The 22,045-nt window shown below is 43.4% G+C and overlaps 1 protein-coding gene across 2 annotated transcripts in view; it reads left to right on the top strand.

Annotated features, from left to right (window-relative positions):
• LOC144796670 (estradiol 17 beta-dehydrogenase 5-like) overlaps window positions 1-22,045 on the top strand; it is a 121,307-nt gene that overhangs the window by 27,711 nt on the left and 71,551 nt on the right. For both annotated transcript variants that reach the window (XM_078668208.1, XM_078668207.1), the window contains exons 5-6: window positions 7,880-8,002; window positions 21,881-21,990. In XM_078668208.1, coding sequence (XP_078524334.1) covers window positions 7,880-8,002; window positions 21,881-21,990 — 233 coding nt within the window. The remainder of the gene's footprint in view (window positions 1-7,879; window positions 8,003-21,880; window positions 21,991-22,045) is intronic.

The raw sequence follows: 22,045 nt of genomic DNA, 5'->3' as shown, positions 1-22,045 counted from the left end.
GCCAAGCAGCTGATAATCACCACTAATAAGTGGGTGTGTTGCAGGGTAACTTATAAATAAAAAAAAAGACAGGCTCCTTTTGGCAATGTAAAAACAGCTATTTACTGTTGCGACAAGGAGAGTGGCAATGTTCATGCTGGTAAACAGCCAGTCTCAATTTGTTGGTTCACAGGCAGCTACTTTTATACACAGTCAAACAATACTTGTTACAAAAGATCAATAAATTAATTAATACACTGTTACTAGGCCCGGGCGTAGGTCGCAGAGATTTGCTACGCGGAACTTCACGAAGTTATAAAAACACTCCGCAAAGTTCCATGAGTGGTGGAGTGCAGTGCGAACTGCAGTTTCTGCTGGTATTCCTGCCGCTCGGGTAGAAATTCTACCCGAGCGGCAGCTCGCACTCACGAACTAACTGTTCGCGATCGCAAACTTACCGCTTGTGATCGCAAGAGTGGAAAAAACTCTGCAGCACATCGCGAAGCGGAGTAGTGCAGAGTGCAGAAAACTCCGCAAACTCCACGAACGGAGCGAAGTTCACTGCACAGGCCTAGCTCTTACATATTGGTTGTGGAAAAACATTGTCACCTGTGACCCTAAACTTGAACCTAATTCTGCACGTTCTTTATTTTAGTTCTAACATTGCTTAACAAACTAGCTATTCCTCTACTTTTGAATGTGTGCGTATTTGTGGTGAATGCATATTTATGATGTGTGTGCTTTATCATTGTGTCATTGTGCTCCTAAGACCTCCTATAGGATTCTGTGCGTTCTTGGCTAATTCAATCTCCTGCTCCTATTGAACAATTATTTTTCAATCTATTAAAACCCCAGAATACGTGCCTGTGTGCTAAGGCCACAGATTCCCTCAAGCTTGTTAAACACAAGTCTTCCTTTACCTACAACCTTACAGGTCATGCATTCTGCCTTCAAGAGAACTCTTCATTTCTTTCTCATCAGCACAAGTTTTTGGCCTGCACTGCTCTTTCACAATATCACCTCTTGCTCTCAACAGGGGAACATCCTTTACAACGCGGATGTTACCCCGCAGTGCAGGTACGACGCGTCTTTTACAACGCAAGTCGTAACCACGACTTGCGCTGGAGGGCGCTCGAGGATAAGGAATAGTAGATTTACTATCCAACACCTTTTCTACTGTACCTAGGCTGGTGTTGAAATAGTAAATTTAACTTTTACTAAGTCCAGCACCCCTACAGCGTAAGTCGTGGTAACGACTTGCGTTGTAAAAGACGCGTTGTAATGTACCGCCATGTAATACATCGCGTGGTAACAACGTACATCCCTCTCAACATGGATTAAATGACAGAGAGTTCAACATAAAGACAATGAAAGCAGAACACGTAATCCTGGAAAGGCAATGTTAGAAATCTAACCATTTCAATCACATGCCCTGTCTCCAACATCACTACAGTATTTAGAAACCTGTCAACAAGAAGGCGAAAAGGTTACACTCACATAGCTCACTTAAGACGTAACATGCCCATCTAAAAAACTTTACAAAATTACCTCCACTGGTATCATTCATTCTCAGATTCTCTGCAACCCACTGGCAGAATACTTTATCATGCTTGTGGGAGTTAACAAGGCTCTAACATTATGGCTAGTTTGTCTTCTTCTGGGATTTATTCAATCGAGAACATCCTAAAATTGGAATACTTCTTCCAGACTAAGACTGACATTTCTGCTTATCTACAAAGACAATCTATCCCTCGCCATCCTTTTGCCTCAGAATCTTGGACCGCCCTCAGTTACATTGAATAAAGTGAGGAACTTGTGAGTGATTGTCGTATTCAACCTCTCTCTTGCACTGCTGGTAAAATCAGTCTACACCCTAGTCTATTCTATTCACCAGTTTTATAAAGTGTGTGGATACTCTACATCGGGCTTCCCATCACTAACAGAGCTGGCTAAAGTGAAATAGGATGATAAAATGTAAGAGAAGAGGTAAGTGTTTAGTTATATTCTAAAAATCATTAAATTGTCTTCCGTTCTCAGGTTTGTAGCCAAAGAGTTCTACAGCTTTGGTGCAAGAAATGTAAAAGAGCAACCCCCAACTCTGGCTTTTGGACTCTGGGAACAACAAAAAGGTTGAGATTGTTGGACTTAAGAGCCCTGTTGGTGTGAAATGGGTTGGTCAGCTGATGGAGAACATGTGGGCCACCATTGTATTAAGCACGGTGGGTGATGCAGAGTGCCTTGAATTGTACTCTGCAACATGTGGGCAGCCAGTGCTGGGTTTTAAGTGCTTCATGTGTTGAACCTGGTGTCGGGTCGGGGACAATCGGTATTTGCCCGGCGGTATTGCCTCTGTGACCCTCTAGTTATTTAATCAATGAAGAGGCAGGCGCTGGAGACTGGAAGGCAGGAAACAAGGTTTTTATTCTCTCCGGAGGAGAACATAACAAAACGGGCAGAAGGTATCGTTCTGAGGTGCTCTAACTACATTTCTGAGGCCTGGCCTCTTATACACTGTTTTATGACTTTATTGCAGATTACATATTCATGTTAAAACTTTGATGTATGGAAAAGACATTCCCGGAACTCCCCTTGGGCCCGTTCCCACACACATTTACAGTTGAAGTCCCCACCCTAGTCACAACAGGTGATGAGTATCGCGCAGCTGGATATTCCGCCGATTCACGGGATGTGGGGGGTTTGATCGGATCTCATGGAGTGGGGGCTTTGATCAACCCGGGGATCCTTTGATGGGGGAAGCTTTCTATTGTACGGGGAGGGGCAAGGAATGGTATCGGCAGAGCTGGGTGTCGGCCTGGGAACGGGGAAGACAAACGGGCACACGGGGAAAAAGGGGGTTTGCATCTAAGGGCCGGGGATCATGAAAGGGAAGAAGGGAGGTGTCGCGCTGGGAACAGGATGAGGGCCTGGGGCAGAGCAGCGCCGGAGAGGGGTTTTATGGCTCGATGCAGGTGCAAGCGGGGGGGTTTGGTCAGCGTGCAGGCTTAGTGAAGGCGAAGGGCTATGTCAGGGGCCAGCGGCATGAAAAAGGGTTCGTTCTGATCAGGGCATTCTAAAATGGCGGGTGCGCACGACAAAAAGTGTGGCATCAGGGGAAGAGGCAAGATGGCGCAGATAATGTTCACAAAACCGTATTAATTTTCAACACATGTGCTGACTGTGTTTTGGGAATGGCTAGTGGTAGTTGCGCCATGGCATTCTTGATGACTTGGAGTTTTTAGTGAGCACAGAGGACTTACCAGGTATAGTGAGTTGCTGTTGTCAGGGCAGGAAAGGATTAGTCCTTGGATCAGAATTCATTTTGACTCCCTCGGGAGCCATTGCAACATGTTCCTCAAGGCTGTCGGGAGGCCAAAGCAGCTTCCTGCCACCTTTTACTTGGGATCCCATGACGATCTGCTTGTCTAAAGTGATCTTAGACTCCTGACTTCCAGCTTGGGGGATTGACATTTTCATAATGAGGGGGCCAGCTAATCTGTTGCCAGAGTGTGAGGTTTTGACCACCATAACCTCTGTTTTCTCCCTGTTCAGTTTTAAGCAGCTGGCTGCCATCCAATTGGAAACCTTCGCTAAACCTCTGTTAAGACTCATAGGTATGGAGCCTGTATCAGGCGATAGGGAGATGATCAGCTAGGTATCATCCGTCAGTCAATCCACTTTATTCGATTACTTAAAATCATAAAAGTACAAAAAAACAATACATAAACATGGACACTACTACAAATCTTTAAACATACTATTAGCAATACATAGGCGGTATTAAAATTCATAATGGAACCTAACACATATTCAGATCCCTTAAAATTAAATTAGGCAATAGCTAATGAGTAGTAACTTTGGATGGACTCATCCTCAAAGTTCTCTTGTTCTTAATCCTCACTGCTGCTACCAAAAAGGATGCAATATTAAAAATGTCATCAGGGTTACACAAAGCTTGAAGAAAAACTAGCGCTGTTCTAGCATGAGTGAAACCCCTTCCTCTCAGTATAGGTAACAGATATCTTCTGCGAATATTGGTAAAAAGCCGCAAAACATCATAAAATATAATGTGTCCTGGGGCGAGAAATCATCACATTGGCAAGGATCAGCATCTTCAGGTTTACACCATCCATGATAATCCCCCAATGTTAGGTGGATCAAATTAAAAAGGAGCCTCGTTAAAAGCCAGCGATGGTACGACTTATTAACAATTAACAGATAAGGTTCAGTGTTAATAGATGTTTTTAACAGGTAATGGGCCCTAACTAAGGATTTACATAGCTCCTGTTCTTCTTGCTCCACCGACAGGAGGTTCTTAAAATTCAATTTCACCCACAACACGACCTCCTTCCGAATCTTGTCAGGATCCTCATAGAGCTCTGGCCGTCCTAATTTAATTAACATACTTTTTACGTACGCCACCCATTTGATTTTTACAGACTTATCCAATGCTATACAATCTCGTACGATCAAATGATTCAGGGTTAGTTCGGGGTTCAGCCAAGTTTTGAGCCAGCAAAGCAACGGAGCTGCTCTCAATGTATCAGTGACATAACCGATCCCTAACTCAGGTATCATCTGAATAAGATACTATTGTAAAGCCAAATGAGCAAAAGATATCCAATAAAGGGCGAACATATACATTTAAAAGTGTTGGGCTCAGGGAAGAACCCTGAGGCACCCCACACTTCAGCTGATGATTCGCTGAAAGAAACGCCCCTTCACTAACTTGAAAGCTCTGCTTCTCAAAAAATAAGGCAAGCCATGTCAAGGCATTGCACGTGATGACCGTTTCTTCCAGCCGAAGGAGTAGGATGGGATACGATAACATATCAAATGATGCACTTAGGTCAAAGAGGATGACTGCGGCTGAACCATCCTGATCCAAGATCATTTTAAGATCTTCCAGGGCTCTTAAAATCACTGTTTGTGTGCTACAGTCTGCACGGAAGCCTGTTTGAGTGGCATAAAGGATATTGTTGGCATCCAAATATTTTGCCAGGTATTTTTTTATTATTTTTCTTAGATTCCACTGATTCCAGGGAGTAATGGTATAGGTCTATAGTTATCTACTACCTCTGAATCCTACGTGGATTTTATAAGTAAGAGGCGGACGATGGCATGTTTGTATTCCTCTGGAGCACAGCAGTTGGTCAAAGACAGGTTGTATATATCAGTCAATGTGGAGAGCATTGCATTTCTCCCTTTCAGTAGAATGTCTATTGGAGCAGGATCAAGTAGCAAATTTGATTTGATTGACTCTGCTATGACACCGGCTTCCTCTTTGTCCAATTGAGGAAATAAGGACAGATTAGCTGTCATATTGTTAGTCATCTATGTTGGCTTTGTAGAATGCCGATCCTGATCAAGAGAGCATTGTAGCTATTCTTCACTTATCCAAGAAAGCGGTTGGCAAGTTGTTCACAGCATTCTGCCACAGGAGTTATGCATTTTTTAGAGGAGTTTGAGGATTGCGTGATCCTTCCTGCAAAATTGTTAATCCGAGCTTTACGGATGGCATGATGATATTTTTTAAGGGAGGTTTTATAGATATGTGTCTACCCCTCATTATAGTTGAGTCTCCACTTTCTTTCACATTTTTTAATTCCTTTTTAGTTGTTTTAGTCCATGAGAGAACCATTGAATCTTTTCACATGTTGAATTTATTTACTGGTTTTTAATGGTATTAAGTCATACAGAGTCTTACAGATCCAGTGTTTAAGTCCTAGATATGACTATGACACCCCATTATATTCTTTTTGGTTTGGGGCTGAGTTTTGGAATGCCAATTCCCAGGTGGCTGTATACAATTTTGAACATTGTTGTGTGGTCTTAAAGTAGATGGTTTTGGATATGGACTCTCCAGGTTTTGGTATGAAGAAGGGAATAATATAATGGTCCATCCAGACAGGGCACACAGTTAGTTATGTTAGTAAAAATTGTGTCCAAGGTACGACCCTTATTGTGCATTGGAAAGCTAACCACCTAAGACAATTCGATCATTGCAATGTTCCTAGAAAGTTGGTTACCTGGGTACATACTGGGTCCTCAACATGAATGTTTAGGTCACCCAGTAGTGTAAAGTTGACCCTATGCTGCAGCTTTCCATGTTTAGGGTTCCCCTCACACATAGTGGGCCAATTTCACTATGGTCCTATCACTCCACCAGTTTGTAAATTGGCAACTTGCACTATTTCCTCTCCAGCTGATTCTGTATCCAGCAGTCTTCTAGCTCTGCATATGCAGGATGACATCACTCTATCCTTTTAGCATGTGCATTGGTATCTCATTAAAAGCCCTTTAAATTTCACATTGGGCCATCCATGGCTTAGCCAATCTTCCTTCAATGGCTTGCTGCTATAGAAGAACACTGACACAGAGCTACCCAGCTCATGTCAGAAATGCATTCAATGGCAAGAAATCATTCTCTGTACAAATAGTCCAAGCTCTGGAATTTGCTTTCTTGCGAGCATAAATATACTACACACCCCTCTATCTTTGGAGAGTGGATAAGACCTGCCTGTTGCCAAACACACAGTTATGGGAAGAAGAAAATGGTATCTCTGCAAGCTCAACTATTATCTAACACCTTCCTGCATCATGTTATGCAAGCTCACTGGACCTATTTGGAGACTGTCTCGAATGGCACCCAAAGCTTCAAACATGGCCTAAATTATAAGTCAACAGATGAATATCTAAAAGGGTAGGTACATCTTTTTGAAAGTTCTTTGGAATATAAAGGGCTACAATACGTTTTTCACAATGTCAGTGTTGATCATTTATAGTAGGTTATTGGCTGAGATAATTCCTCATATAGACTGTCAGTAGAGAGTGGTCTGTTTAGCAATTGTGTAGCAGCCTGTTGGAAAATCTCTTTTTCTTTGGGCTGCCGTTGTTTCCACACAAGCTGTACGAGCATGTCTGTTGTTTAGATTTGTGAACACATGTAGCATCAGCTTCTTTGTGATTAAGACCACCCCAAATTAGTGCACTTTGTGATCAATATCAAAAGCCAATTTCCAGTTATAAGGACCAATGTGTTCTGGACAAAACAAACATTAAATTAAGATTACAATTTATTTTGTTTCTGATTTACCTTGTGAATTCTACAATGCTGGGCGCTTTCGTGAAGGGTGCAGCATCTAAGTGACTGTCTTCTTACAGTGCTTCACATAGACTTAATCAGAAAACCCTGGTCCACTGAGGAACAGATAATAAAATTGCAGATCATGAACTTGTGTGAGAGTAGACAAAGCTACTTTGGGCACTGAATTATATGGATACAGTTGTACAAAAATGTGGGTGAGGCTTGTCTTGGATTTAGTCCCATCATGCTAATGGTTTCATCATGCTAATCAAATTAGATCACCAAGTCTCTTATGTCGATTTCCTCCAAGCTTTACTATTAGTGTATGAAAGTTTCTTTTACTTGGTCATCTAGGAAAGTGGGTTTTTTTGTTAGCCATGTGTCCTCTAACAACACATTATTTTCCAATGTGCACTCTTTATGAAAGTGCCTAGAAGTGGTTATGTTCATGGTGATTGGAATCTAGGTAGGTTTCTTTAATGTTTAAAACACTCTAATGAGGTGCTGTGGGTCCCTTAGATCTATGCACTTTCTGTCGGATGTACTTTACATGAAGTTATAGGATTGCTTCATATGTAGACTCCTGAATTATAGTTTGCTTGCATAAACTCTCCTAATTTATGAAATATTGAACTTTACTGTTATCTTGCTGTGAGTTATAACTCTTCAATCAATCAATCAATCAGTCACTTGTAAAGCGCACTACTTACCCATGAGGGTCTCAAGGCACTGAGGGGAGGGGGTGCTGCTACTGCTCGAAGTATGCAAGGGGTATGCAAGTCTTGTTCACAGGTTTATTGCCTTTTTGTCGTGCAGGCCATGGAGGCGTGCAAGGATGCTGGTCTTGTGAAGTCCATTGGGGTGTCAAATTTTAACCGCAGGCAATTGGAGCTGATCCTTAACAAACCAGGGCTCAAGTACAAACCTGTCTGCAACCAGGTAAGAGACTGTGATTAAAAAGCTAGCGAACCAACATTCTATCAGGTTATAAGACCTATGGTGGAGTCTGGGCTTTTTCAATGCTATCTGTTGATTGAATGTATTATTGTTTCTGGGACTGATATCCCCACTTTCTCCAGTATGAAGTACAATGAAATCTATAGAAGGGTTCATCATCAATCCACAAGATAGCCTCGGCTTCAATTTCATGGTGAATCCAAGTGGTTCATCTTGTAATCTCTTAGTTGGGCTACTAAATCATCTTAGGGGAGATCTACTTAACATTTTGCTTCTGAACTGTAAAGAGTGAATGGTTTATTTGTATAGTGGCATAGTTGGGATTGCTTTCCAGGCTGCACCTGGAAGTGTTCTGGGTGAAAGACCACAACAAGTAGGATCCACAGAGGAGTGAAAGCTGGATGCACCTGCTGTCTTGCAGGTCAGAAGAAAGCTTTTGACAAAGATGGTTATGTATCATACTTGGTTCTACCAACAATGAAAGGAATAAGAGCCCAAAAATTAGTCAAAAGCAGGATTTGTGTCAAGGCTGGTTGGTTAAACCTTACTAAGCTAAGAATCACCCCTGAAGACTAGAAATATCCTTCGGGACACAAATCCTTTCTGAACATAGCTACAGTGCATCTTCCAAGGCAGAGTACTAACCTAAAAGGGATTTAGGTCCTGGTTTTGCTGTGTTTTGCTGGATGTATGGGTAGTTTGAAGGGTGGGAAATCATCACATGCAGCATGTACATTGTGAAATTAGGAGGGGGAGGGATGCTGCTTCTTTCTAAACTGTGTAAGCATTTACTCTGTTAAACCAGGCAGTGTGAGCCATGTTTTTGTTATCTATGCATGCTTGAAATGTTTTTTAGAAAATACTCTTCACCAGCTGCATGCAAGCAATTATACATTGCTCAGTCAATGTGCAGTTATAATTTAGATAATGTGTACAAATGCGGTTGGCTAAAGGTAACTCTCCCTGCTGCTAACTGATTACCTATGGACATTTTTTTTGGGATGGCACCAGATTTCTAGGAAGTACAGCAGGTTCGCTGCATAATGCAAGCAGGTTCTTTGCACCTTGTTTGGATCTTCAAACTATATTTATGTTAAATATAGAACAACATAAAAAAAAATGCTACACTACTATTAACTTAATTTTTCATTAAATCTTTAATTAATTTAAATATACTAAATAATACAAAATAATATTTTGTCAGAATTTTAAATTAAAAAATAAGTTCCCTCTTAAAGTAAAAAAAATAATTTTAATTATGAAGTAATAATTATTAAGTGATGTATAGAGCTAACTGGAAGTAATTCAATTATATTTTAATCAAAAATAATGTACATGAACTTATCAATTCAAAAAATGTTGATAAAATATTTTCTAATGAAATGTTTTATTTTATATTGTTTAACATATACATTATCTATATATATTTGTATGAAAATGTAATTTAAAATGTAACATTTTAATCTCTAAAAACCACTGAAATTGACAATTTATAGTTAATGAACAGTAAATGTAATCACACCCTACTGTGTGCATTGTAGTCATCAGTGATGTCATTTCAGATGTCACATTTATATTATCAATGATATCATAGGATATGTCATGCATGAGATAATGTGAGGTCATTAGCAATGCATGGTGAGGGTGAGAATTATAGGTACTTCAATTAATTTGTGAATTTCAGTTGTTTTTAGAATTTTAATAACACATTTTAACTGAGTTTTTCACCGAATTGTAACATCACTTTAACCTTTGATTTTCCAGTGAATTTCGGAGTTTTTTTAACGTAAAGTAACAATATACATATGTAATTTTAACCAAGGCGGACCTACTGGTTTTGACAAAGAGTCAGAACACCAAAATATAAAACGCTTTCCTATTGACTTTAGCAAGGGGTCAATACATCAATCTATATAAAGCAGACCTACTGGCTAAGGCAAAAAGTCACCACAATAGTTTATCAATAGCCATTCGCCAAAGTAATTCTTATAAATATACACATGGCAATGCATAATAATTGTTTTCACCAAACTATTTTAAATAAAGCATTTTACAAATCTAAATGTGTGTTTGAGTCTTTCTTTTTGTGACACTCTGCAGGCTACAAAATGCAGCCATACCACCAACCACAAAAGGTCCCTGCACTCCAGCTGAAGAGCATACAGCTCCAGTTCAGAGTGCTTTAAAAATAATGCAAGATCTCCTGGGCATATGTTATGTTATGTTATGTTATGTTATGTTAAGAGGGTACTTTTATAGCGCACGGCTACTCCGAAGAGTGTCCCGGCGACCCGAGAGAGTTACAGTTCTTTAAAAGAAAAAACATTACTGTGGGCAGCTGTGCTCTTTCGAGCCACACACTTTTGACACACAGAGGCCCAGAAGGACACGGACACTCACTGAAAAACAAGAAGGAGCAGCTTTTGGGTTCCCATTTGGATGGACATTGACAGAGGTTTTACTCCCTATGTCCATTACTCTGAATTCTTTCTTTTCTTTTCCTCTCTCTTCCCTCTTGGTATAGTGCAAAAAGTGTCCTATCAGTCCTCTACCACTTTGTGCCCAACACCTTTCTCAGTTAACTGTTGAACTCTTGCCTGTTCAGGCTTATGATGTTAAACGGGTTAGGGGGAATGAGGTATGGGAACCTGCACTACATAGTCAACCCATCTAAACAGCAGGTACAGAAGGATAGTAAACGCAGTGTCAGACTTATATTGCACTAATGGCGAATTACACATTTAATATTAACACATAAAATCTGAGGGGTCTCAATAATCCACTCATACAGCGATCTATCCTCTAAGAACTAACCACATTACAGGCAGATGGTGCGCTTATTCAGGAGATCCACCTTTTAAAACAAGATCAAGCCTGGTTGAAATTAAGAGTGCCCATGTCAATACTTCTCTTCTGGGGCCAAACTGAGTGAGGGAGTGGGGAATCTGATTCATTGCAGATGCTTTTGATAGTGGAAGAGACCCTTGGAGATAACACAGGCTTGGTGGGTAGCCATAAGCGTATCTCTGATGGGCAAACCACTAACGCTGGCCTCGATATGCATTCCTAACCAAGGGCAGGAGCACTTCCAGACAACAATAATCCACTTCCTCACAGCCAGGTCATAATGGGGGAGGTCTCAACCTAGTATCCGATCAGGAGACAGACTCAGATCAAACAGGATTGGGAGTCGCCGTGACCCGGTCGGCAACTGTCAAACTCCTCCTAGAATAAATGGGCCTGATAGATGCATGGAGTAACAGACCCGACATGGGGCGGAACTATTCACACTATCCTCGGGCACATAGAGAATATATACCAGACTTGATTTCATCTTTCTAGACAAGCCTCTGATTCTGGGCCTTACCAAGGCAATCTAGCTCCCTCTCTCACATTCAGATCATGGTCTGGTCTCATGTACTCTGAACTATGGGCAAGCTAAGCCCCGGGGGAATAGAGGAACATGGCAACATCAGATTTGCCTCTTAAAGGACGCAGTCGCAGACTCCAAAATTAGGACGAGTATCACAGACTACATCACACACAATGACACATGTCCAGACTGGAGAGGACTTTGTGGGACTTCGACCTTGCAACCAGGACCGACTCACCATCTTTGTGGACTGAGGAATCCCTGCAGGAAGACCCCATCAACTGCATCATATCCACAGCATCCTTGGAGCATCTTTAGCATCCTTTATCCCTTGCATCCGTACTCCTCCATAGGAATTCATTGCAAAGTGTATCGTAATACAGCAGACTGGATACCCGCCGAGATCTAAATCAGGCCCTTAGAATCCTAATCATTTCTCCTGCCTTGCTGGAGCTAAAGAAATCGTCCTCAAGATTGTATATAGATGGGCACTACACCCTGGTGCATTTGGTAAAGATGACAAACGGAGGCAGCCCACTCTCATGTGGGCAAAGTGTATGACCACGCTTTGGTCTTTCATAGCTAGATGATCTCTTAAAAGGGAAGTGGATGGGTCCTTCTGATCCACATTATAATATACTCCAAAATAAGTTATACAAATCACTTATTTTAATGGAGATCAACACTGCATACCACATGATTGTGATAGATTCTGTAAAACTCCTACAGTGGCAAATAATCATGACAATCTCGATTAAACTTTACTATCTGTGGGTATGTTGTTTCGCTCCAGGAGGCTATTTTACTCAATCCCTACATCATGCTCAAGTGTTCCATGTTTCCTTTTTGCCTAGGGTCCTACTGTCTTATGTGTTATACCTGCTAGCCATAAGGATGCAATTTTTATGTGTAGCTCCCTACTCATATCTCTCCTACACACACAACTTGTCAGGGCACATAGGGAAGTAAGAGGGTGCAACGTGGTTGTTATAAATGGTGAAAAAAGACTTATCAGATATGTATCGAAAGTTCTTCATCATTATTAAGTCCAGTCTTGTGTCCAACTCTCTTATGTACCTTGACTCTATCTTTCTCATTTTTGTTATTCCTTATGACCAAAGGCTGTGAGCACCAGATGGGTTGGAGGGTTGGCAGCCACAGTGTCTCGAGTGGAGTGCAGGTCCCAGTCCAAAGGCTGTGCCTGGCAGGGCGTTGGCCACCCGCAAGGATGTGGGTGTGGAGCCTTCAGCCATGTGCAGCGTGGGTTGGCATAGTTAGGAATGCTTATAAAATGACACTTTCGTTAAAAAACACCCTAGAAATTCACTGAAAAAAACAAAGGTTAGTGGACGTTGTAAATAGGCATGATAATAATATCTTACTATACAATAAGAAACATGAAGGTTACATTGATGTTATAGTAAGATGAAAATTCACCAGTTATAGTTTACTGACCTACCTAGAACTTGTGCCTCCACCATGCACTGCTTATGACCTCACATATTCCATCACTCATGACATGTTTAATGACATCATTGAAGAAATCTCAAAGTATAAAATGTATGCAGTGCATGGTGGGTGCGCATGTTCTAGTTAGGTCCGTAAACTATAACTGGTGAATTTCAGCCTTATCTTTAGTTTAAAATGTTACGTTTTAATTTGAATTTTCACCTAACTATAACATTGCTTTAATATTTGTTTTTTCAGTGAATTTCAGAGTTGTTTTTTTTAATGTACCATAGGATATTATTACCATACCTTACTATAATGTTGCGTTAACATCTGATTTTATCTATGCAAATGATAAATAGGGAATCCTTGGACGCAATTATACCTGCAAAAGCCCCAGGCCCGGATGGCATCCCTGGCAACCTTTTCTGTGCAGACAGGGATAACTGGGCAGCATACAATATGACACTGGCCAATGATATAGCTGGTGGGGGGAGGATCCCAGATTTGTGGAAAGGGGCCGAAATAATACCCATTTTTAAGAAAGGGGCTAAGTCGATGCCTTCCAACTACTGCCTGATCAGCCTATCGATTGTGCCCAAAAGGTCATCTGGCGTACCCTCCTAATTAAGATCCAGGACTGGATGGATAAGAATGACATCCTCTCGCCACTCCAAGAAGGATTTTGGCGGAAGACCGGCACAATAGATCAAGTATTCCGTCTTGTCACGCTATATTGGAAGGAAGTTGTCTTGGGCAAGGGAAGTTTATACCTTGCCTTTATAGATTTAAAACAAGCATTGGAACTTCTGCCCAGGGATTCACTCTGGCGGGTGCTTAGGGATATGAGAATGCCCCCGGCGATCCTGGACATTTTAATCAGGTTGCACAATGAAAACTACACCCGGGTGAGATGGGGAAACCACGGACAATCCACTGAGCCTATCAAGATCCAGCGGGGGTTCCTTCTGTGCTCCATACCAGCTGATGCACCATCTTTGGCGAACTATCAAATTTCCACACTACAATTAGCTGACAATACCGTACTGGTTTCTAAAACCCCCATGGGTTGTTCCTGGACAATGTCCAGCTCGATAGGGTCAGTTCTTTTGACTACTTAGGTATCAAACTATCTGAGGGAATGGCTTGGAAGAATCATCCACACAAGGCATCCTTGAAATTCACTCAGCTAACTGGGGCTCTGAGGCGGGAGCATTGCCTATCATAAATTGTTTTTAAATTGAATGTATAGATATATCTAATAAACATTTCCATATTGGGTTTTTGGCTATCGTTACACTCTGTTGGTGATTAATTGATTTGATTGAATGTGGTGTTTGAATATTACTGTAAGCTTTTAAGGAATCCCAAAGGGAATTTATTTTAGACTTACTATCATATACCAAGTCAGTAGCTCCTGCTCTCCAACTGTACAGCTGCAAGGCTGTGTGCAGTGCTCTCTATGGGCCAGATCTATGGGGCACAGTTATACATACAAACTCGCAGTTGTGTTAAATAAGTTCCTTAGGAATTTGATATCCTTTCCCGTAGGCATGCCTCTTTTTTCTCTTAAGCTTGATCTGGGTATTAAGTTTATTAGCGATCTTGCAAGGCTTTTCCCATTGCTGTTTTGGCACAAACTGGTCACCACTCCTGATCAGGCACCCTATGCTGCTGCCCTTTGTGAGATCTCTAATTTGGATACCACAAAAATAATTGGCTCGCTTAAACAGGTAGACGGTCTTCGGTCCAGCATTGGTTTGCCAAATCAGGTTACCGGCTATCCACCATCCCATTCCAGAATCCAAGTAAAACTTGTGTACTGGGCTTGGGTTGATCAGAATAACCTTCTGAAAAGACAACTCTGCAACCTAACATATAGTTTCATTATCCTAAAAACTAATTGTCATTTAGAAAGCTACTTTGATATTATCAAGGTGCCAGCCGACAGGAAATTGTATCCACAGTTCAGACACGGAAGCTTACCAATTAAGGCTTTTTCTAACTCATGGCTGAATAAGAAAACCCAATGCAGGGGTTGTCCCTCCTGTTCACGTGCACACAGATTAATAGGGGATGTCTTTTAAAAAAAAAAAGATTTTTATTGTTTATAAACATAAAAAGAATGATTGCATTTGAATAAAACATATAGGGCATACATTTGTGAGGGCAAAGCAGACGACGAGCAAAAGACAAATATAGCGACATATGAAGATAAAGAACCCACGATCATGGCAGTACTTCATCCCCGGCCCCCCCTTCGAAGAACCTCCCCCCCCCCCCCTCCCCTCTAATCGGAGTCAGTGTCACTATCTAGCTGTGGAGGATCACAAATGAATCCCTTATACTCGTTCCAAGCCCCCCAAATCTTTGTCCACTTCCGCAGGCATTTTCGATGCAAGTACACCGCTTTTTCTGCTACCATTGCATAGTCAAGATCAGCACACCAGTCCCTGAGCGCTGGTACCTAGGTGGACCCCCACGCCCTAGCCACGTTTCGCTTGGCATACATAATAGCCAGCGTGGCCCAATCTTGCATGTGGTGACTCAAGTCGTTGGGCTCCCAAATGTTAAGCAGGCAACAACGCGGCTCCGGAACCAGTGTGACCTTTGCTACTTGTGATATAGTTCGCATAACCTTGGCCCAATATGCAGCTATGAAAGTGCAGTCCCAAATGGTATGGAAGAAGGTCTTCTCCTCCCCGCATCCCCGCAAGCAATACTGATGTGCAATTCTCCCTATCCTGTGAAGAGTGACCCTAGTATAATACACTCGGTGCAAAATGTTTAGCTGCACCAATCGGAGCCTAGACGGCACAGCCACCTCCCTGGCAGAGGACATGCGCGGTCTGCCAATCGGATTCATCCATTTCACCTATCTCCACCACTTATGCTGCCTTTAGTTTCGTAGTGAGGTCAGGCAAGTTATTGACCAGCTTACGGTACACTAACGAGGTCGTTTTTTTGGGCATATGTTCCGTAAGCAGTCGGTCTTCCAGCGCGTGGATTCGGGCAACTCTTCGCCAATAGGAATCACTGCCTGGAGGGCATGGCTAATCTGTAGGTATCTAAAGCGCTCGGTAGGCGCCAGATCATATTGTCCCATCAGTTGATCAAACGTAAGGATCGCACCCCGCCGCCAAAGATCCCCCACCGTTGAGATACCAATCAGATCCCAGGCCTCAAACCCTTTACCATTGCGAAGCTGGCCAAGCCGGTGCGATGACCAAAGTGGCGTCATCTGCGTGATCTTATCTTTACATTTAAGGCGAGCCGCTGCCAAGTACCACAGCCGCACTGTATGGGCCGTAGGTCCCACCAAGGCCGCCGCATTCTTAACATCATAAAGCGCTGTCAGAACCCCTCCAGCACCCAGATCGTACCTATCCGCCTTGTACGCCGGTTCAGTCTGTGGAGCATGAAGCCAGTGATTTAGGATCTTTAACTGAGCTGCCCAGTAGTACAGTTGCATATCCGGAAGTGCAATGCCCCCATCGTACCTGCCCCTAACTAACTTTTGCCTGGAGACGCGTGCCGGTTTATCCCCCCAAAGGAGACCGGAAACCAGTGTATTTATTGACGCAAAGTATTTCAAAGGCACAAGATACGGAGTGTTTTCAAGAATATATAGTAGCGGCGGTAAAGTCATCATTTTGAATAATTCCGCTTTCCCCAAAAGGGTCAGCGGTAGGGTGTGCCAGTGCTTCACATCCGTACGGAAACGGTCAAGCGGGGGTAGTAGGTTACGTTGGAAAAAGGTGTCCAAGTTAGCAGTCACCCAGACCCCCAAGTATTTAAATGGCCCATCAGTGATTACCAAAGGACAATCAGCCGGGAGTAACGGTGGGGGACCCCTAAGAACATACAAGACCGATTTAGACCAATTGATGGTATATCCCGAAGCCCTACCAAAGATTTCACAAATATTAAGGAGGACTATTATTGACCGCCTGGGCATGGTCAAATATAGAAGGATATCGTCAGCGTAGAGGGATATACGATCCTCCCACGTCTCCGTCCAGCTAAGGCACTTAATCATGGGATCCCACCTTATCCATGCCGCCAGGGGCTCCAGTATTAAGGCGAAAAGCAGAGGTGACAAAGGACACCCCTGCCGCGTGCCACGGCCAAGTTGAAAATCTCTGGAAATGTGGCCGTTAGCCACCACATGTGCAAGAGGCTTGGTATACAATAATCTTACCCAAGCACAGAATTTGGGTCCGAAGCCCAGATGCCGAAGAACCGCAAAAAGATATGGCCATTCGACCATGTCGAAGGCCATTTGAGCATCTAATGACAGAATCACCGCCGGTACCGACAAACTAGGTATCTGTGTCATTACCATGTGGGCACGGCTCAAATTCAGCGCAGTGCTTCTGTTTGGCATAAACCCAGATTGATCCGGGTGGATAAGCGTTGTCAAGTGAGGGGTTAGGGCGACTAGCTATCATTTTTGCCAATATCTTTGCTTCCGCGTTTAGCAGCGATATCGGACGATACGACGCACACTCGTCTGGAGGCTTGCCAGGTTTGGGTAGAGCAATGATTGTGGCTGTCCGCTGATCTTGCGGCAGTTCCCCCGCATTCAGGCTATTGACAAACATCCTCAAAAGAGGCAAAGCCGCGAGATCCGAGACGTGCTTATATAGCTCTATAGGGATACCGTTTGGTCCCATGGCCTTACCCGACTGTAAGGAGTGTATTGCGAGCAGGACCTCGTCCTTCGTAAAGTCCGAGTCCAAGAGTAATGCGTCAGCATCTGTTAGTGACGGCATTCTTATATCTTGAATATATGTCTGCGCTTCTTCTGTTGTCATCTGGGCGGTGGGGGTATAAACCTTTTCATAGTAGTCGGCCAAGGTATCAGCGATATCCGCAGGTGTAGTAACAACCGCGCCGGATCGCGTGTGGAGTTGCGCTATTGTCCTCTGTGCCCGCTCCTTTCTGTCCAGCCAGGCCAGAAGCCTCCCCGCTTTATCCCCAATTTCATAGACAGTATGTTGTGACCGTAAAAGCCGGTATCGGACCTGGGCCCGTTGATACTCAGTGTATTCCGCCAGTTTAAGGCGTAACTGCTGCCTAGGCTCCTCTGTAGGGTTGTCCTCATGCCTAGACTGTAACAGTGCCTGGTCACCCTCGATCACCTGAAGATCAGCATGTAAAGCCCGCTTGTGACCCGTTATGATGGCAATCGCCTGGCCCCTCAGCACTGTTTTGTACGCCTCCCAGAGGACCCCGGCGAGCGAACCGAGTCCGCATTTTCCTGAAAGTAATATTTCGTAACCATGGCCAACTCTTTCCGAATTTGGGGAACCTGCAAACTCCAATGACGTTGAGCGCTCGTAAATTAAGCTGATTAATGGGCTTAAAGTTAATTTAATACGCGCAGAAGGAAAGCGGACCACTTATCTTCACTGATGATCTTCACCAGAGAGTCAAACAGCTGCAGTTCAAGTACACTCGATCCACAGTGTAATCTTGGCAGGAACACGAGGAGAAACGAGGTAAGGCAGGTTCTTTTACCTTCTCCTAAGCAGCATCGTCGCCAACAATTTTGTAGTATTGATGTAGGCTGGACAACAGATTAGTTTGTAGATCAGGTTTATTCAGCTTAGGAGAAGCACAGCGACAGGGAGCAGACAAAGCTATCAACTGCCAGAAGGCAACATTCTACTACAAAGCCATAGAACATACAGGCAGAGAGATTCTAACTACAGGTGCCAGGGAGGCACAATACAGAGAATACTACACAAACAACCAGGGGAGATCGGGAAAATAAGCCTACGCGCTGTCAAATAGGTGGAATATGTCATGGAAACCGGCGAATGATCGGAGATACCTCTGGGGCCCACCACTGCCTCCGTCAAATGGGGCAGACTATCAGCGGAGAGGAAGAAGCAATCTATACGTGAGAAACTATTGTGCACCCCGAGTAGAAGGTGTAGCAGCGCTCCCCAGGGTGTTTAAACCTCCACCCCTCCGTGAGGCCTAGGGCTTCTGTGAAACCAGCCAATTTCGACCTTCCCGCTTCCTGCTGTCTACAAGGATGACGATCTAGCCCCTCATCCAAAACCACATTGAAATCTCCCCCTATTATAAGCTCCCCTTCCGGCATCGTCAACAGAAAAGTACTAAGGGCGGGGAGTGCAACAGCATGAAGGGCCGGTGGAATGTACACTGTCACCACATAAAATGTTCTCCCTTCCCACAAACAAGAAACAGCCGCAAAGCGACCCTGTGTATCTGTCCATATCCGCTGTATAATCAAAGGGAAGCGCTTGCACAGCAATATCCCGACTCCTCTAGACCCAGTAGAGAATTCAGAATGTACCACCATCGTGTACCCCCAGCGATCCAGGGCCTTACAAGTCGACCCTACCAAGTGCGACTCCTGGAGCAATACAAGCGCTGGGGCAGCACGGCGGATATATTGCAATACTAATCCTTGCTTAATCTTGTCCCCCAACCCGCGCACATTCCAAGTAAGGAGGGTCATGGGAGGCACCAGGGTTTGGACCGGGGCAGTAACTTCAATCTCCAAGTCACCCATTTCCCCGTCTGCCATTGTAATCAACATCTCCTTGAAATCCCATCACTGTCACATGCACCCCACCATAAGCAAAGCTAAAATGCAACCTAAAACTAAAACAAAGAGAAAAACATAACAATCCCCACCCCTCTTCTGTCAATGAAAATGTAAGCTGTTCAGTGTTTCTGCAATCAATATTGTCAACCTCCCCACCATCCCCCTCCAACTCCCCCCACCCCCCTCCCTGCTCCCCTGCCTGTGGACCTCAAACTGCCCACCCCCCAACAAGGCAGAGTGCCTGTACTACCCCAAACCATGCTACATACGCAGAGGAGAAGCGGACCCCTCCAACCCGTGGCTTAGACTGTAAACTTAAGAAATCAGTGCTTATCGTCTAAGGACACAACCGTCAGAATAACATCATACATGTCTATAGAGCGCAGATTAGGCCTGTCACACATTCGCAACAACAAACTAGAACGCACCCCGTGGACCCCCCCCCTGGCCAGGCCACCACCCCCCACCCCCCCAGGAGACACCCCCCCACCCATTACTTGCAGATGTCACCGCATGTTAGACCAGCAGGTGGACAATGTCGCTACTCATTCCTGTTCATCCAGTCCGCTGGCTTCCATCCCAGCCTTCGTCATTGGAACAGTAGACTCTTCACCTTCCTGTCGTTTGGACCTGTTGCGTCAGACTCCTTTCGCGTCACCAACCTTTGCCCACCCCTCCAGCCAGGCCCAGGCAACATCTGGAGAGTCAAAAAACCATGGTTTACCATCCCATTCCACTCTCAATTTGGCCGGGAAAAGCATGGCGTGCTTGAGTTCCCTGTTGCGGAGTTCCTGTTTGACTGCCTGAAAACTGTGTCTCTGTGCTTGGACCCGCGCCGTGAAATCAGGAAAGAAGGAGACCTCATAGTTGTCTATCCTCAACGGTGGGCCAGTTCTAGAGGCCTGGAGGATACTGTCCGTGTCTCTGAAATTAAAAACTCTCGCAATTATGGGTCTAGGTCATGTCTTTTTTGCATGCACAGCCTATGCGAAACCAAGAAGCAAGTGGTTAGCTCCTGTGTGCAGACAACTAGGGACCCGAAGCTCTAAAGACGCCCTGTGGATACTAAATTCAAATGCTAAAGTCAAACGCTTTACAAATCTGTAAAATAAATAAAATAAATAGACCCCTTTTCGCCTGTTCTGCTGCGAAATTCCTAGGCCACTTCTGGGCGATTAGAAGGAGGGCGCAGCTAACACCATTGTCTGGTCCTGATCGACAAAATGGAGACTGTATTGACCAGGCAAGAGTGGTTTAAACACCAATGCTGTTATTTTATATTGTAAACAACTGTTTTAATGTTAATATCTTATGTATTTTAATTTTGTCTATTGTTGACCTAGCGCAAAGGCACTATTTTCGGACGAGGGCAATTATTATTTATTGTTCTATGTGTGGGTTATAAATCTGGAAATTGATTTTTACAAGTTTTGTTAATGCACTATCACTTTAGCCTTTTAGTCTTGCCAGAGAGATCCCAACCATAAATTATTGGGAACTGCAACACCCATGCCATGTCCATGCTGTTTCATTATGTCAACCTGAGCACCTTTTATTTCTTACTTGCACATTTGTCTCCTGAACGCTCCTTTTAGCTTAGTGTGGTCTAATCCTGATTTGTATAGTTGCTTCTCTTATGGTTTTTGTAAGCGAAATAAAGAATTTTGGATTGATTGAATAGGGAACCCTGAGTAGTTCCCAAGGTTTAGGTGGCAAACAAATATTTTATATGGAGCATATGCTACACCGTCAATACTCTAAGCATATAACAATGTTTTTAAGCATAGGGTTAGCAAGGATTCTCCTTCTAATCTGAAGCAGGATTGTATTACTCCAAATCATGCTCTGCAGCTCTGATGGCAATTTACACAAAGGTCTAGCTTCAGGAGGACTGCATTGGCATAACACGTGTGTTCCCTCATCATAGTCCCTAGTTAAGAAATAGTTGATGGGCTGTTCTTGTTTCTGTGGGCAGCATCCACCCTCTATCATATGTCATTATTTGTACTAGTGTTTCTCAAGATGTGCTATATTTATCCCTATTGGCAGGAGTATGGAAAACATTTTGATTACTTCTTCACTTGCCTATGAGCTAGAGCTTGCAATCATTAATGTACACAATCCATATAATGAGCTGAAACATTGTAGTATATACTGATGGGCGGCTTCGCACACTTAACCTGTCCTGAACTGGGTCGTCTTCATAATTATGGCGTGGACAACATCTGTTACACATGTAGGCAGGGGTACTGTATATAAAACTGTTATTTATATTCTGTTTCAATGAAGGGTTAAAGGATAGCAGTAAGATGTTTATGATATTTCTGAAAAGCTCCCCTTTGCCAGCAACTGTGATTTTTTTTTAGGTCAGTCCCCTTTACTTTTCAGAATTATAATTTGTATTTTTGTGTTAACAGTTCGTTTACAGTTGACAATGTGCTATGTTCTGCAGGTGGAATGCCACATATATTTGAACCAGAGCAAATTATTGGAATTCTGCAAGTCTAAGAATATTGTGTTGGTGGCGTACAGAGTTCTTGGATCAAGTAGAGATAAGGCATGGTAGGTAAAAAGACACTTGTGATGGCTGAATGTATTGGAGGGCAGATCCATTGGG

Source organism: Lissotriton helveticus, chromosome 1_1, assembly GCF_964261635.1.
Source record: "Lissotriton helveticus chromosome 1_1, aLisHel1.1, whole genome shotgun sequence".
In the NCBI taxonomy this organism is placed as follows: Eukaryota; Metazoa; Chordata; class Amphibia; order Caudata; family Salamandridae; genus Lissotriton; species Lissotriton helveticus.
Note: the sequence above shows the minus strand (reverse complement) of the source record. Positions and strands in the feature narration are given on the sequence as shown.